This window comes from Budorcas taxicolor, chromosome 9 (assembly GCF_023091745.1).
Source record: "Budorcas taxicolor isolate Tak-1 chromosome 9, Takin1.1, whole genome shotgun sequence".
Taxonomy (NCBI): domain Eukaryota; kingdom Metazoa; phylum Chordata; class Mammalia; order Artiodactyla; family Bovidae; genus Budorcas; species Budorcas taxicolor.
In genome coordinates this window covers 16959961-16974952 of record NC_068918.1, presented here as the reverse complement: position 1 = coordinate 16974952, position 14992 = coordinate 16959961, and the positions used below count along the sequence as shown (strand labels likewise).

The 14992-nt window shown below is 42.0% G+C and overlaps 1 protein-coding gene across 1 annotated transcript in view; it reads left to right on the top strand.

Moving 5' to 3' along the window:
• NCOA7 (nuclear receptor coactivator 7) overlaps positions 1 to 13198 on the top strand; it is a 78099-nt gene extending 64901 nt beyond the window's left edge. The window contains exons 10-14 of the mRNA XM_052645659.1: positions 5907 to 6032; positions 7510 to 7662; positions 12121 to 12216; positions 12630 to 12703; positions 13063 to 13198. Coding sequence (XP_052501619.1) covers positions 5907 to 6032; positions 7510 to 7662; positions 12121 to 12216; positions 12630 to 12703; positions 13063 to 13198 — 585 coding nt within the window. The remainder of the gene's footprint in view (positions 1 to 5906; positions 6033 to 7509; positions 7663 to 12120; positions 12217 to 12629; positions 12704 to 13062) is intronic.
• The last annotated feature ends 1794 nt before the right edge of the window (positions 13199 to 14992 follow it).

Genomic DNA, 14992 nt, shown 5'->3' with positions numbered 1-14992 from the left:
TCGGCGACTTCAGCAAGAAAGCAGATTCATTAGAGTGGCAGCTTCAAAATGTAGCTTCTACCATTCAGTGAATGTATCCAGGGTGAGTGAATGGAGCTAGTGGATGTGGGCCAACCACTCAAATTTGGTTTTGGAGAATAAAAATGAGATGGAAAGCTGGGAGAGAATGTGAGGATGGGAGCTTTTGCTTCTCGTGAGAGAGACTTTAACCTTTCAGAAGAGATCAGCAGGAACGGTAGAGTAGAGGGTTCAGAAGATAAAATAAGAGAGGGCATAAGCCAGGGACTGGATCCCTGAGAATTGGCGGGAATGTAGGGGTGGGGATAGGCTTGGTCTTAGGTGTTCAGGCAGCAGAAAAGAATAGGACGTGTGAGAACAGAATGCAGATTCAGTGGCAGTATTATGTAAGTCGTGGTATTGCTCATTTGATGATTTCTTGGTAACAGCAGAAGGGGGCATCTCCTAGAAGTGAAGAAGGGAAGACTTGGAGGAGTACAGAGAAGGTCTGAGTAGGAGCTATAGAAACCAGGAATAATGCCAGCTGACGAACTGCAGGAGGATGGCTGCCTGCTACTGAAGGCCCCGGTGGGGTCTGGCATCAGCCTGCAGTGGGGGGTGGCGGGCGATGCGGTTTCTCCAGCAACACTCCCAACCTGGATGCAGGTTCATCAAGCGGCTGTCAGATCTTCCAAGACTGGCGCTCTGTGAGACGGGGACGGTGCGGGGTGGAGAGGCTGGCCCCTTGGCTCTGACTCCTCTGACACGCCGGGTCCTTCCGTGTGTGTGTTTGCCTCACCGTCCCTTTCTCATTTACTCACTCCCAGCCCCGCTGTGCACGCACACACACAGCAAGCTCCTGTCACCCTTCACAGGCCCAGCTCAGCGGTCAGTGCTGCGAGGCTTTCAGTCGAGCACTCCTCCTCTGCTCCCTCAGCCCACGGTTCCCAGCGCTGCGGTCTGTGGCCCCGCACTTGGCTGGTTTGCATGTTTGCCTTCACATTGCTCCTTCCTGTTTGAAACCATTGATTAAAAAAAGGGTTTCCCAGGTGGCACTAGTGGTAAAGAACCCGCCTGCCAGTGCAGGAGATGCGAGAAACTCAAGTTCGATTCCTTGGCGGGGAAGATGCCCTGGAGGAGGGCACGGCAACCCACTCCAGCATTCTTGCCTGGAGAATCCCAGGGATAGAGGAGCCTGGCGGGCTACAGTTCATGCGGTCACAAAGAGTCGGACACGACTGAAGCAACTTTAGCACAGCACAAGCCTGTTAGACTCTCCTTCTCTTTGGCTTTTCTTACCATCTCTGGTTTGTTTTGTTTTATTTCTATCCCTGGCCAGTCTTTCTGAGTACATTTTTAAAAATATATTAATTTATATTTAGCTGCATCAGGTCTTAGCTGTGGCACGCGAGCTCAGTAGTTGTGGCTCGTGGGCTTAGTTGCCCTGGGATAAGTGGGATCCTAGCTCCCCAACCAGGGATCAAACCCACGTCCCCTGCATTGGAAGGCAGATTCTTAACCACTAGGCCACCATGGAAGTCCCCCAAATATACTTTGCTTGTTCCTTTTCTCATGGTGTTCCCCAAGGGTTTATCTCTGACTCTTTTTCTCTTCTCATCTATTACATCTTCCTTGGATGAGCTCATCAGCTTTTGAGATTTATGCTGCGGATTCCCACATGTCTGCTTCACACGCTTCTTTCTTTCCAAGCTGCTGCTGTCAAGCACATAGAGGCCCCACAGGTACCCCTGGGTCTCCACGAGGCAGAGATGGTGTGACACTGGCATTCTGGCTAAGGTATCAGGGAATATCAATTCCTGTCCTCCTCACCTAACCATCTGTGCCCAAGAGGCCCCCATGAGATACGTGCCGAGAAGAAGCAGAGCTAGGAAAGGTATATTTTCTTGTAGAAGCTATGTATGGTCTCTTGCCCCAGTATGGAGGCCTGGAGAGAGGGTTTCAATTGTTTTGGGAATTCAATCCTTTCCTGACTAGGTCTGGATATCTTGAACTGAAGCAGCCCTCGTTTAGGCCTATTCTGCCTCTTTCCACTAATCCCAACCTTGAATCTCAGCTCCTGACAAGTCCAGTGGGAGAAGTGGCTGTGCCCTCCAGCACACAGAGGAAAAGGCGCTAAGGAGGCATGCGAGGAGAGAGAAATCTACTTCCTGGGCTAGAGTCGAGTGGGCTTGAATGAGCCTCTCAGGCTGAGCCACTGAGCAGGATAAAAGAGAGCGCTCATCCCTCTAGAAGGTGTGTCTCTAGACCTGTGGTGGAAGAGGAAGAAAAGAATGGATGGAGAAGGAGGAAGAAACGGGGTGGCCTCTTCCAAGACCCTAGTGCTCTTGTTAACACTAGGGGCACATGGAAAGAAGAGATACCTGGAGACAGAGGTGACTGGACTGTTATCCCGGTTTCTTGCCACATGGACAAGAAAGTTCAAAAGTACAATGAAGAGAAGAATTGAGCTGTCCCGGCTCCCTCCCGTGCAGGAGCAGACTCAGCTTACTAGCATTACCTTAAAGCCGGGCCCCTGGCGTCCCATTCCTTCTCCTCTGTGGGTGGGAAGAGGAAGCTTCACTCCCCTAACAGGTGTCTGATCCTCAGGGTGTCCATAAAGTCCTGTCATCCTTCCCCCAAACATGCTTGTCTTCATGCCTTCTCATCTTAATTAGTGGTGCCCCAAGTCAGAAACCTAAATATCATCCCAGATTCCTCTCTTTCATCCTCAGTCATCTCCAGTTAGAGTTTGTTGATTCTGATCTCATGTGGGGTGGGGCCCACCGCCCTAGTAAGCTGTCTGCACCCTTTCAAGGGCACCTCCAGCCAACCCAACCATTAGTCCACCCTCCATACCAAGCTCTTTAAATAAGCATTATTCCCTAATTTTATAAAATACCTGGTTATTATATTAAATTTGAAAGCTATAGAAAAGTACAATGCTGCACATTTTAAAAATAATATCTAACCACACAACACTTTTGTACATTTTTTAAACTCTTTCTATCATAGAGTGTTTTCTAGGGGGTAAGGGTAGGGAGAGTGAGTCTTTTTATTTTTGCAAAATGAGATCATTTTTATGTATAGTTTGGTATCTGGCTTTTCTTACCTGACATCTTGTGAGAATTGTATCATATTTAAAGATTTTGAAGCCTTGTTTTAATGGTTACATATTTTAAACCTCAATCAAAATTTAACAATTCCGCCACTTGTAGAAATCGTATTCATTCAAGTTTTTCACAAGGCTGAGATGATGTGTAACTCTGACTCTTTTCCTAATTTCCTGAAAGTGAAATTACTTAGCATAAGGGCATTACTTTTTTAAGTCTCCTAATTTTGTATATAATGACAGTTTGCCAGAAATGTGAGAAATACCCTTCTCACTGTGCTTCTGCTAACAGAAAGCTTTATTAACTGTTATTCCTTTCTTAAAACTTCTGCTAATTTGAAAAGCGAACAAATGATATATTGTAATTGCTTGTGTCACGCCTTGCAAAGCAGCTGGCACTTGGGGTCATATAGAAAGCACTCAGCAAATGTTAGCTATCACGAAGCGCCAGGCACTGAAGGGTATGCCAGCTCACTGGCACAGAGTCCAAGCGCTTCTGCCCTAGATTGTGTCCAGACTCTTGCACTGAGAATAAGTTCTGGCCAACCTGAGACTGGTCACCAAATATCCTCCACAGCCTCATAACCCCTGGGATGATCTATGTAGCGGCACTCAATCCCCCAGGGGTACCAAAAGGCCATTTTTGACCTGGAAAACTCACAGAAAGATCCTTGAAAATTGATCCAATAGTGATCTGCATTTCTCTCCAACCCCTAGAAATCTGCTCTGGGCAGTAGAAGACTCATCATGCTTATTTGTCATTAAGATTAATATTTTGAAAGGTTAAAAGGTACATATTACTTGGCCAACTCTTTTGAAAAACTGAATATAAAGTAACGTTTTTCTCAGCTTCATGTAAACCAGATCTTCCTTTCTCTGACGTCTCTCATACTCAACAGACAGGGTCTTGGCGTGAAACGCCATTGTTCTAAATGTAATGAACCTACCTCCGGTAAAGCCTCCTTTTCATCTTTCCTTTGAGATTCAAACTGATGTCAGCGAGCACACTCAAAGTTTTAAAATGGAGATTTCCCTTCAGAGAAGATGCAGGAAAAAAAAACCTGAGAAGGCAGGGCTAGAAAAAGCTAGCTCAGGCAGCCGGAGGACAGTTGGGAAGAAAAGTACAAGATGAAGAACGGGGCGGGGGGGAACGCGCAACAATGAGGTTTTGTTGTGCTGTTAGGAAACCACCAGCGTTTCAAAGGTGAAAGTGTCATTTTACAGCCTCACAGCTATGCCTAACAGGAAGTGTGTGTTTGCTCGAAATCCTAATTTGGGTGTGTTCCTGGAGAAATATTGAACGCTCTCCTAAGGGAAACAGAAACTCAATCATGCAGGAAACTAGATACTACATAAGCAGTTGTAGCTCCGCGTGGCTCTAACAGTGCTGTGGAGGCAGACAGGCAAAAAACCTGTTCCCTTCAGAGAGCAAGCAGGCAGTTCCCACCCCTTCACAATGCGAGTCCGAAGACTGCCTCCAGACATTCAGATTTTCTATTGTGCCAGACCGGACCAAGAGCCTTTTGTGAAGGTATGTTGGAGTCCTGATAGCTTATCAGGTGCCCGCGGACCCTCTGCGCTCGGCCACTCAGATGTTTCCAAACGCTTTCTGATTAGAAAGGATCAGGAGCAGGTCTTTATTCACTTTGGAGAGAGACACCGGTGTGGTCTGCCCCTTCCCTTTGGAGTCAAAATTCCACACTTTATTTTTTCATTCTGCAGCCCCATTTTGTACTTGTGTTAAATGCAGAGGTCCCCCCCCCCGAAACATGTGCTTTACTTAACACATTTAAAATGCTGAATTTGTGATTCTTTGACAGTGTGTTCTTTAAGTAAATGCCCCTTAGAAAACGGTAAAAATTTAAGGGCCAATTTCCTTACCTGTAAATCAGGCTCAGGTGACAGCATTCTGGAAACTAAGTAGTCACTATCGGGCAACTTTTCACTAAGGTAACGTAAGTGCTTTTTCTCTATAATGCAAAAATCATTCCATTGTACTCAGGTATTTTAGTATATTAGTTACTTTCTCTCTATACCCTTCAATTTCAAAATAATTTGGTGACTTATCCAGATTTTCAGAGAAGCAGAAGGCGAAAAGATTCGAACCTGGTACTTGACAAGTGTATTTATGATGAAATAAATGGTGTGTATCAACATCGTGCTTCTGTTTTCAGCTTTGAAGGAAATACTACTTTGATGGCTTCTGAACTGTCCATAAAGAATCATAACAGAATTATAATCTAGAGTAAAGCTTGATGCCTCTTTGTTTTGTTATTTTCCATAGATGTTATCATTCGGTGTTGCTGTGATTGCTTGTTGGTTGCTATGTGCCTGGCCTTGAGAGGAAACGTTAGGAGCCTTGATTAAAAAGCTATTCTTAATCTTCCCAATTTCCCTATTTATAGAAGACTTACTCATAGTATGATCTCTAATTACTCCCTTAATAATTCAAATTTAGATGCAGGCTAATGGAGAATCATTCAGGGCATTTCAAAGGTATGAATCACTTGTGAAATTATACATAATTCTTACCTGATGGCCGAGAGTAACAAGACTGGAAAACTTGTGACTTAATTTGTACATATTAAGTGTTGCAGCCACTCTGTGTTAAATTCTGCATTTTCTCTGAAATCGAGATTATAATTAGCCATTCCCCCCAAGAGCCTTGGCTCAGTTTATGTCCCGCTGCTAAACCTACTGGTTAGAGGCAATCGTGTACCTGAGGTCCTTTTTGTTAATAGCAGGTGAAGGAAAAGCCAGAATATCATTTTTCTTGGTTTACCTGGCTTCTCTGTTTTAGATCATCACAGTCGAGGAGGCAAAACGCAGGAAGAGCACGTGCAGCTACTACGAAGATGAGGACGAGGCCGCCCTGCCGACCCTGCAGCCCCACAGCGCGCTTCTGGAGAACATGCACATCGAGCAGGTGTGTCCTCCCTGGGGATGAGGGTGGGGGGCCTTCCAAACCTCGAGACCATTTGCTCTTCTCACTTGGGGTGGAGAGTGAGTCCAGTTTTAAAGGAAAACCCCAGCAGCCTGACCAAGGCCCCCTGTTTCAGAAAGACAGTGTCCCTGCCACCCTCTTGGGAGGAGGACTTGGGCAACACCTACATCCATTTCCTGAGACCTGAGCAAAAAACCATTTCTTGTCTTCAGAATAACGTTTAAAGTGTCCTATTATAGTCCTAACATATTTTAAGAGGATCATTTATCTCAGAGTTCCGATGGTTTTAATTGATCAGGCTCAGTAAACGTCACATAGCAAGTACACTTAACTTGCTTTATGAAAACCATCTATTACTGCTAGGAAAAACTTTCCTTTCTCTTAGTTTTGTTTTGTTTTGTTTAGTTTCTATTTCCTGAGCATCTCTTAATTATGTTTTCATGAAATACTATGTGCTTGAGTTTGAACTTTAGGAAGGGAACCTCTTGTACTTCCCCCATCAATCAGCTTAGAAACTGAAATTCAGAGACCTTAAAGAATCACAAAGTTTAAGTCCCTCAATTTATAAAAGCATCTGTGATGGCCCGTAAAGCTAAGTGACTTGACCAAGCAGTTACGGAGTTCATGCTAATTCTAGAACTACGCCAAGCATTCTGAGGACCTCAACATCTTACATAGCCTCCGTTGTTTGTATTTTTTAAAAGATATGCATTATTGATATTTATGACAGCTACTGTGCTAAGTCACTTCAGCTGTGTGCGATCCTATGGACTGTAACCCTCCAGGCTTCTCTGTCCATGGGATTCTCTAGGCAAGAATACTGGAGTGGGTTGCCATACCCTCCTCCAGGGGATCTTCCCGACCCAGGGATCAAACCTGCATCTCTTCCATCTTCCGCATTGCCAAGTGGGTTCTTTACCACTAGCACCACCTGGGAAGCCCTATGACAGCCAAAATCAGGTTAAATATTAAAGTTAGTGAAAAATACAAGTGCAAGGTGGCATAAAATACCCGTGCTTTCTTGTGCTCAGTTTGATGAGACTCTTCCGTTGTCAGGAACAGCTCTGAGCCTTGGCATGTTTAGAAAGATCAGCTGGTAAAATACTCAGTGAAAGAAAGGTTGAAGTGTACAGAAGACAGCATGAGTCTAACTCATACCTCTTAATCAAGCTCGGTGCTCTATCTGCAAATGTATAGTGGCACAGTAACCCTTCAGCATCATCCCTGAGAGGGAGGACATGCTCTGGGGAGCATTCCTGCCAAGGTAAACAATGTCAAGCAATGATGGTTTTGCCTTCTCAGTTTATAGTGGCAAGTATTTGCTAGAGTAAAGGGGAACAATGTGGAAAGTCATGTGATTTTTGAGTTTGAGCCACAGGCATCTGTTTGGTGCTACAAGTTCATGCGTGATGATTTTCAGGCAGCCTGTATATTTACATCTCCATCCTTGGATTCACAGCTGGCCCGACGCCTTCCAGCCAGGGTGCAGGGCTATCCATGGAGACTCGCATACAGCACGCTAGAGCATGGGACCAGCTTGAAAACTCTCTACCGGAAGTCAGCAGCACTAGACAGTCCTGTCCTATTGGTCATCAAAGATATGGATAATCAGGTGAGGCTTGTTCCTCTTATAGAGAAACAGTTTTTCAATGAAGTTTCTCAAACCTACGCGACAGGAGAGAGATGGATACAGTGAACTCCCATCAGCCAGACTGCACAGTTAGCAGGATTTTGCCACAGACACTTGGTTCTTTTCTTTCCTGAAGAATTGAAGTAAATCCCCAATTATTATGTTGTTTTACCCCTACTTACTTCAGAATGCATCTCTAAAAAAGAAAATGGAGCATGTCTCCAAGTACAGTCACATCATTTTCCCCTGTTCTCATCATAGAGTAGGAAGCTACAGGGATATCCTGCAAGCTGAAACTGGAGAAGTTGGAAGAATTCAAGTCGAGATTTGGAGATAGTTGCAGAAAGAAGTTTCAGTGCCATCCCAGAATTCTTTTCAGGTGGCTGAGGTAGTGCCCACCAACCTTGTCCACGTAGCTCCTGAGATGGAGAGCCGGTTAGGCACGTGATGTGTTGTACCTTATGGGCCCAGTTGTTATGAAACAAGAGAAAATACTCTGGGCCATTGCTCATTACACTTTCATCTCTCTCATTTTCATCTCTGTTTCATTCCTCTTGGTCTTGGAGGCCCTGATGAAATCTATTAATAGATATTACTCCCATCTATCCTACACTAATAATTCTCGGCTCACTCAGCTGGGAGTTTGGGTGGAATCTGTCCAGGTTTCTTTTCTACACCATCCAGGCCAACTTCTGCATTACAAAAGGAAGAAATCTTTCAAGTCTGCTTTTTCATCTTTCAAGAGCATTTCAATTTGGTCTGTATTATAGCAAGAAGAAATTTCTTTGCTCTTCTAAGATGTAGATATCATTATTCTCTATTTCTGGCATTTGGAAGCAGGGTTTACTTGACAACCATTTATTTATGCATCCATTCAGAAAATGCATGAGTGTCTGTTAGGTGTGGGGCACTATTAAACATTGAGGAGCTTGCTGAGAAGCCATATAATTAGGATCAGTTTAGGGGAAATAGATATTTGCTGTCATAATTTGTCTTGGGAAAAATGAGTGGTTGCGGTACTAAAGGCACCGTCTGTCTCGACTGTGATCTTTCCTGTGAGTAGGTTATAGTATAATTATAGATTAAGAGTTGTGGGGAATGGTTCAGCTATTATCACTGTTACTACTGTTATTTACAGATTGAGAACACTTTATTTAATCATAGTCCAAGCTGAATAGTAGAGAGAGGCAAGGTAAAAAAATTTAAATAATAACAACAAAGATTTAAAATGGAATGTACTTGGAGATTTAGTGAAATGTTTGCAAAGTTAGGTGCTATGTTTTAGATGAGATAGAGCTAGATGATGTTAGACCATACACAAACCTGCACTGTACGTATAGATTAGTTCTCCTGTTAAGTTACGAATAGATAGCAAACTTGTTGGGAAATCTGTTGGCCTCACAGAGCAGGTTTTGATGGTGCATGGTTTTACTCAGCTTCCTATCAGAAGGTATGTCATGGATGTCTGCCTATTCCTGAAGATTACACTATTTGTCTCTGAGGTGTTATCTTACTGAAAGCATTTGTGTTATTTGAAGGCAGCTGGACACTAACTCTGCTTTCCCCATCCCATCTACCCCCAAGGCAAGGAAGGATGCAGCTCCACTGTTTGGGAACATGATAGCACAACATCTGTACATCTATCTGGAAATGAACCAGATACAGTTCTAATATGAAAGCATTACATATGCAGACTGGCAGGCATGAGGAGTTCTACAGAACCAATCCCCGGTGAAACAGCCGTTACTGATGGGAATTATAAAAGCAATAATCACTTAGTCTCTGGATATTGTCCTAAGGGCATATGGCAAGTGAAAATTCATTTAAAGAATATCTGATAAATCTCGGTAATAACAGTGGGATTCTGTGGCACTTGTTCCCAGCCCCCCGCCCCCCGACCCCAGTCCCTGTTCAGACACAGGCTTCGTTCTGGGCGTGCATGGACAAGAAGACGAGGATCCATCAACCCCAGCTCCCAGGCAGGTCCTCAGCATTTCTTATCCCCTACCCATCATTCAGCTTCAGAGGCTGAACTGCAGCCAAGGGTGGCCTGGAGGTAGGCGGTGCTCTTCCCCTTAGGGGACAGTTGGTCTACCTTCAGCACAGCAGGCTGAGAATACAGGGGTCTCTACTGCCCTTGCTTGAGCACAGAGCAGAAGTTACAGGTAGGAGAGGGGAGCCAAGACTAGTTGCTACTGCCCCTGCCCAGCACTGTGCTCATAAAGCAGGACTGTACCTTTGAGAAAAGCGAACCACTATCCACCTCTCCCAGCTCCAAAGCTGAGTCTATAGCTCCCAGCTCCAGGTGAATGGGCAGACCATAAAACATACAGCTCAGAAGCTCTCCCCAAAAGACCTGACATAATTTAGAAGAACGTGGGGGAAGTTCAAGCTAAAGGGAAGTCTGCTGCTGCTGCTGCTGCTGCTGCTGCTGCTGCTGCTGCTGCTGCTGCTGCTGCTGCTGCTGCTGCTGCTGAGTCTCTTCAGTCAACCCCATAGACAGCAGCCCACCAGGCTCTGCCATCCCTGGGATTCTCCAGGCAAGAACACTGGAGTGGGTTGCCATTTCCTTCTCCAACGCATGAAAGTGAAAAGTGAAAGTGAAGTCGCTCAGTCGTGTCCAACTCTTAGCGACCCCATGGACTGCAGCCCACCAGGCTCCTCTAGAAAACAATAAAAATGTGGTGGTAAACAATTAAGAGGAGGCTAGTAGCTCCCTGAAGGCAGCAGACTAAGCTATAGACCTTCCAGGGAGAACCAGGGCGAGAGACAGCTGAGGAGAGCCTTCCTGGAGTCAGGATAAATTACAGACTGGCCAAGGAAAACTACTGTGGCAAAGGGGCCTAAATGTAATTGAGAGAGAATTACCATGCAGTAATTTATGCCACAAGGCACTATGGAAAATAATAGAGCAGTCATCAGGTGACAGAGCCTGATTTAGACTAACTTAATTCCAGTGAGGTATAGAAATGTTACTCCTATATTCTATTACATCTTTCCACTTTTTATAGTAATTTTATGGTATAACATTGATATATATTACAAAGTCAACAAATAAACTGTTATTTATATAGTTGTGCAATTTTTATCTACTAAGAAAGCTGAGAGAAGAAAGAGAGCAATTATGCATTTATAGGTTTTGTCGTATTAACCTTCCTTTTACCACTTCTGGCTATCTTCCTTCCCCTCCATGGATTCCTTTGTTCTATTATTGTCAAATATATTAAATTTTTAGATGCTATAGACCCAACAATACAATTATGTACATATATAACTTCTTTCTAAATAAATAAATATAAAAAATAAAATGAATGTTTTCGTACATAACCATAATGCTGTATATCCAAAAAATTAACAGTCATTTCTTAGTATCATCCTATCTCCAGTGCTTAAACAAATATCTATGATTGCTAAGAAGATTTGTTACTGTTTTTTCTTTGTTCTTAGCAGCTCTAAGGAGAGATTTTGGTATGAGGAACATGGGTTAGAAAGAGTTTTGAGACTTCTACTCAGCCTAATTTTTAGTATTTCAGGGAGCTAGGAACTGAAGAGAGATTCCATGATGATAATAATCAGATTTAAATTATTTTGAAGAATTATAAGACATTTTCCAGATAGACTCCATTTGAAGCTTTGTTTCTCAAGTGGAATTTGGAGAAGATATATCAGAATCACCTAGGGACATTTCCAGAATATGTATGCTCATTTTTATCAGTCTTCACCCCTGCAGGTACTGGTTGGGACCTGAGGAGGATAAGAGGCTGAAGCAGTGGGATGGTCATTCTGAAAACACTGCTTCTTCCAACCCCAAAAAGAAAAAATAGACAAAATCATTGATTCAGATACATCTAAAGCACCTTGAAAGCCCATAGTATTATGGAATTGTTACTTTTTTCTTAAAAGTCATTTTGAACTAAGTATTGAATCAGTCACGTCAAGGATACAGTTCTATTAAGCATATTGAAAACTCATTTCTACGAATCAAGGGGGAGGGAAATTTATTTTCTCTGGGGAAATATCTGACCATGATTCTACTTATAAAACACATCAGAGACAGGCCCTCACTGTGTCAACCACTCATTTCTGTGAGCAAGGTGTATGTTGTAGTTGTTTAATGTTCCAGTGTTCCACCTGTATTCACTGGAAGACTTTGTCTCTACAGTGGACTTTGGAAGTCTTTTTAAATTGAAGCAATTGCTGACCTTTGACCTATAAGTTCTCTGAGCCCCTTGGGTACTGATAAGAACCAGGGACATTCTATTTATTGGTTGGTGGTCTTTTTTACTTAGAAACTCTGACTTAGTAATGCTCTTCGTAATTTTCTTGCTGAAAGAGATATAATGAGACCTCAGGAAAGGATTATGCTAAAATATTTCAGAAGGGCTTTCTTTGAGAGGTTTGTATTTGAAAGCTGCTAACATTTCTGTTTTCTTTTGACAGATCTTTGGAGCATATGCGACTCATCCTTTCAAGTTCAGTGATCACTATTATGGCACAGGCGAAACTTTTCTCTACACATTTAGCCCCCATTTCAAGGTACCTGGATGGAAGGAATACTGACGGCCTAGTGTCGTGGTGTCAGGAGGGTGGGTGGGGCTGGAGGTGGGGGGCTGTGGTCGGAGTGGTAGATGTCCCATCCCATAACCTCACTTGGCCTCACTCTAGCCTGCTCAGCACTTCATGACCGCAGCATAGAAACCGCTTGGTTCCCTTCCTGGGCCTTGGGAACTTTTGCATGAACTTCTGAGATCCAGGGTGGAATTGCAGGTCAGAGCCAACATGTGTGCGAGTGATCTTTCCTGCCTCATAACCACTTCGGAGAGCTCATCCTGGTGTGGGAAAGGTCTAGAAGTCAGAAGCTTCCTCAGCCTATGGGTGGTCCCCTCCCTCTTTACTAATTCTCCAGATTGAAATGTCTGATCTCTCTTTGTCTTCTGTTTCTACCTAAGGTCTTCAAGTGGAGTGGAGAAAACTCATACTTTATCAATGGAGACATAAGTTCTTTGGAACTTGGTGGTGGAGGGTAAGGTTTTTTTTGTTGTTATTAATTTACTACTTGACCAGAGTGGGTCTGTTTTAATCCAGGTAACTGAAACTTTGGTGTCAGCTGCTCGTAGTTGGTCCATGTGTAGTTAGTTGATTATTTAGGACAGTGTGGTCTAACACATGACACTAAGAATTGAAGATAAAATGACTTATTTATGTGTCCAAATGAGGGACCACCTGAAAGACAGGTCATTTAAATGAAATAAAGGAAATGTTTTATAAGCAGTTTCGGGTTTTGACTATAGCATTACAGAAAGAAGTTGGGACAAGGGAGGACAGAAAGCGTGTACATGAAGTTGAGATGTTTTCACCATTTTGCTTTTTTAACCTTTTTAGGGGACGATTTGGCTTATGGTTAGATGCCGACTTATACCATGGACGAAGCAACTCCTGCAGCACTTTTAATAATGATATTCTTTCCAAAAAGGAAGACTTCATAGTTCAAGACCTCGAGGTATGGACATTCGAGTGAAAGTTAGACTGCCTTAAAATAGAACATTTAAAAAGACTGGGTTCAGTCAGCCCTGCTAAAGCTAGCTGGAAGACGAAGCCCCAGCCCAGACTGCCTCATCCCATCATAGTGCTTTCTTTCTGCCATCATCTCAGAGCGCAATTACATTGCAGAGAGATTTTGAAGGGTACATGTGGAAGGCAGACGATGAAGAAAGAATTTGAAGTTCAGATCGTTGAAAGACTTTATACTCTCACTTTCTTCAAACCCATAGAGTGAGAAGTCAAAATATTTATAGATGTGAGTTGAATGCAATTTTTATTTTTGGTAACTGTGAAAAAGAAAATACTGTAGAAGTATATACATTCCTTGTATATTTATCAACATAATTTTCATTACCAAAATGTACAGCATACTATTGTTTGCCATTGAAAAGTTTAGTCTCATTTAGAAAAATTGAAAGTGCATAGCACTTAAAGGGAATATATGATTTTTTAAAACTGTTTTATTTATTATTTCTAGTATATTGTTTGAAATGTGTTGGCAATTTTTTTCTTTTAATGTGTCAAATCTTGAAGTAAAGAAATGTATACATTTTGTGCTGTTTTGGCAACAAATCCATTTGATTTATATAGTTTTATATTAAATTTTTTTGCCCTGATTGTTTAGGGTGATCTGTATATGTATGTGCTGCTTAATGTCCATATATACACACACACATATATACACACACATATATACACACACACATATATACACACACGCATATATACACACACACAATTCTGAATTTTTAAAAACTCATTATCAATGTTTATTGATTTGACTGTTGTAGGCCATCTTTCCATTTTTGTCATTGAAAAGATACATTTTTAGTTATTTACTCTGAACATAATTGTGTAAAGAAGAATAAGCCATTTCTCACAGTCATAAATTGATATTTACAGTAATGCATACTTTTATGACCCTGGATTTAGAACCCTGCTTTTGAAAAGAAATGTTTTGCTTCTTATAAAATCTCATGTGTTAGTAACAGAACTTGTATTTTTATTAGATTTTTTTTGCATAATTTTCCCCAAGTTTTTACATTAACAGGCCTCTGTTTTAAATGAGACTGAATGTTTTAATTTCTGTATATTTTATATCAAATGAAAAGTGTCCATTATCCCAATTGTCTTGGTTTCTACACTCTTTTATTTGAAAAAAATTCAATGCCAAGAAATGCATTTATACCATAATCGGAAAAAAAAGTAAAAAGCAGTTTTTAAATATCAACTCACTTTCATATCATTAAACACTCTTTTATGAAAGTTAATAATAAAACCTTATTAAAATTTTAACAAATATTATTGTCAAACTTTTACAAAAGCCAAAGACTGCTAATGGAAAAAAAATGTCAAGTAATAGCCAAAGCTGAGAAAGTTGTCTGTCATAAATTACATTTCCAGTGATCTTTGAAAGGAAAAATTAATAGAAAGTAGTAGTTTATAGACCTGCATTTTAAAAATGTAAACAGTGCTTAGAATGTTGGCTTTAAGCTGGCGGAATACTCCCTCTAGCTTATTCTCTTACTTTAGACTATTTATAAAAGAGAACAAACAAATTACCATGTGGCCTCCTGTCAGATCAACAATTATTTCACTCCACTCACATTCCATACAAGTTTCTTTGAATGCTATAAAATCTTAAACCTGTAGCCTGGGTGTACTTTCACCCAAGTTCTGTTGTAAACTCTTTATTAACAACTTATTGGCAGTTGAACCTTATTAATCTGCTTGTTACATAATGTGCCTGTGTGAGATTCCAGGAATGTCT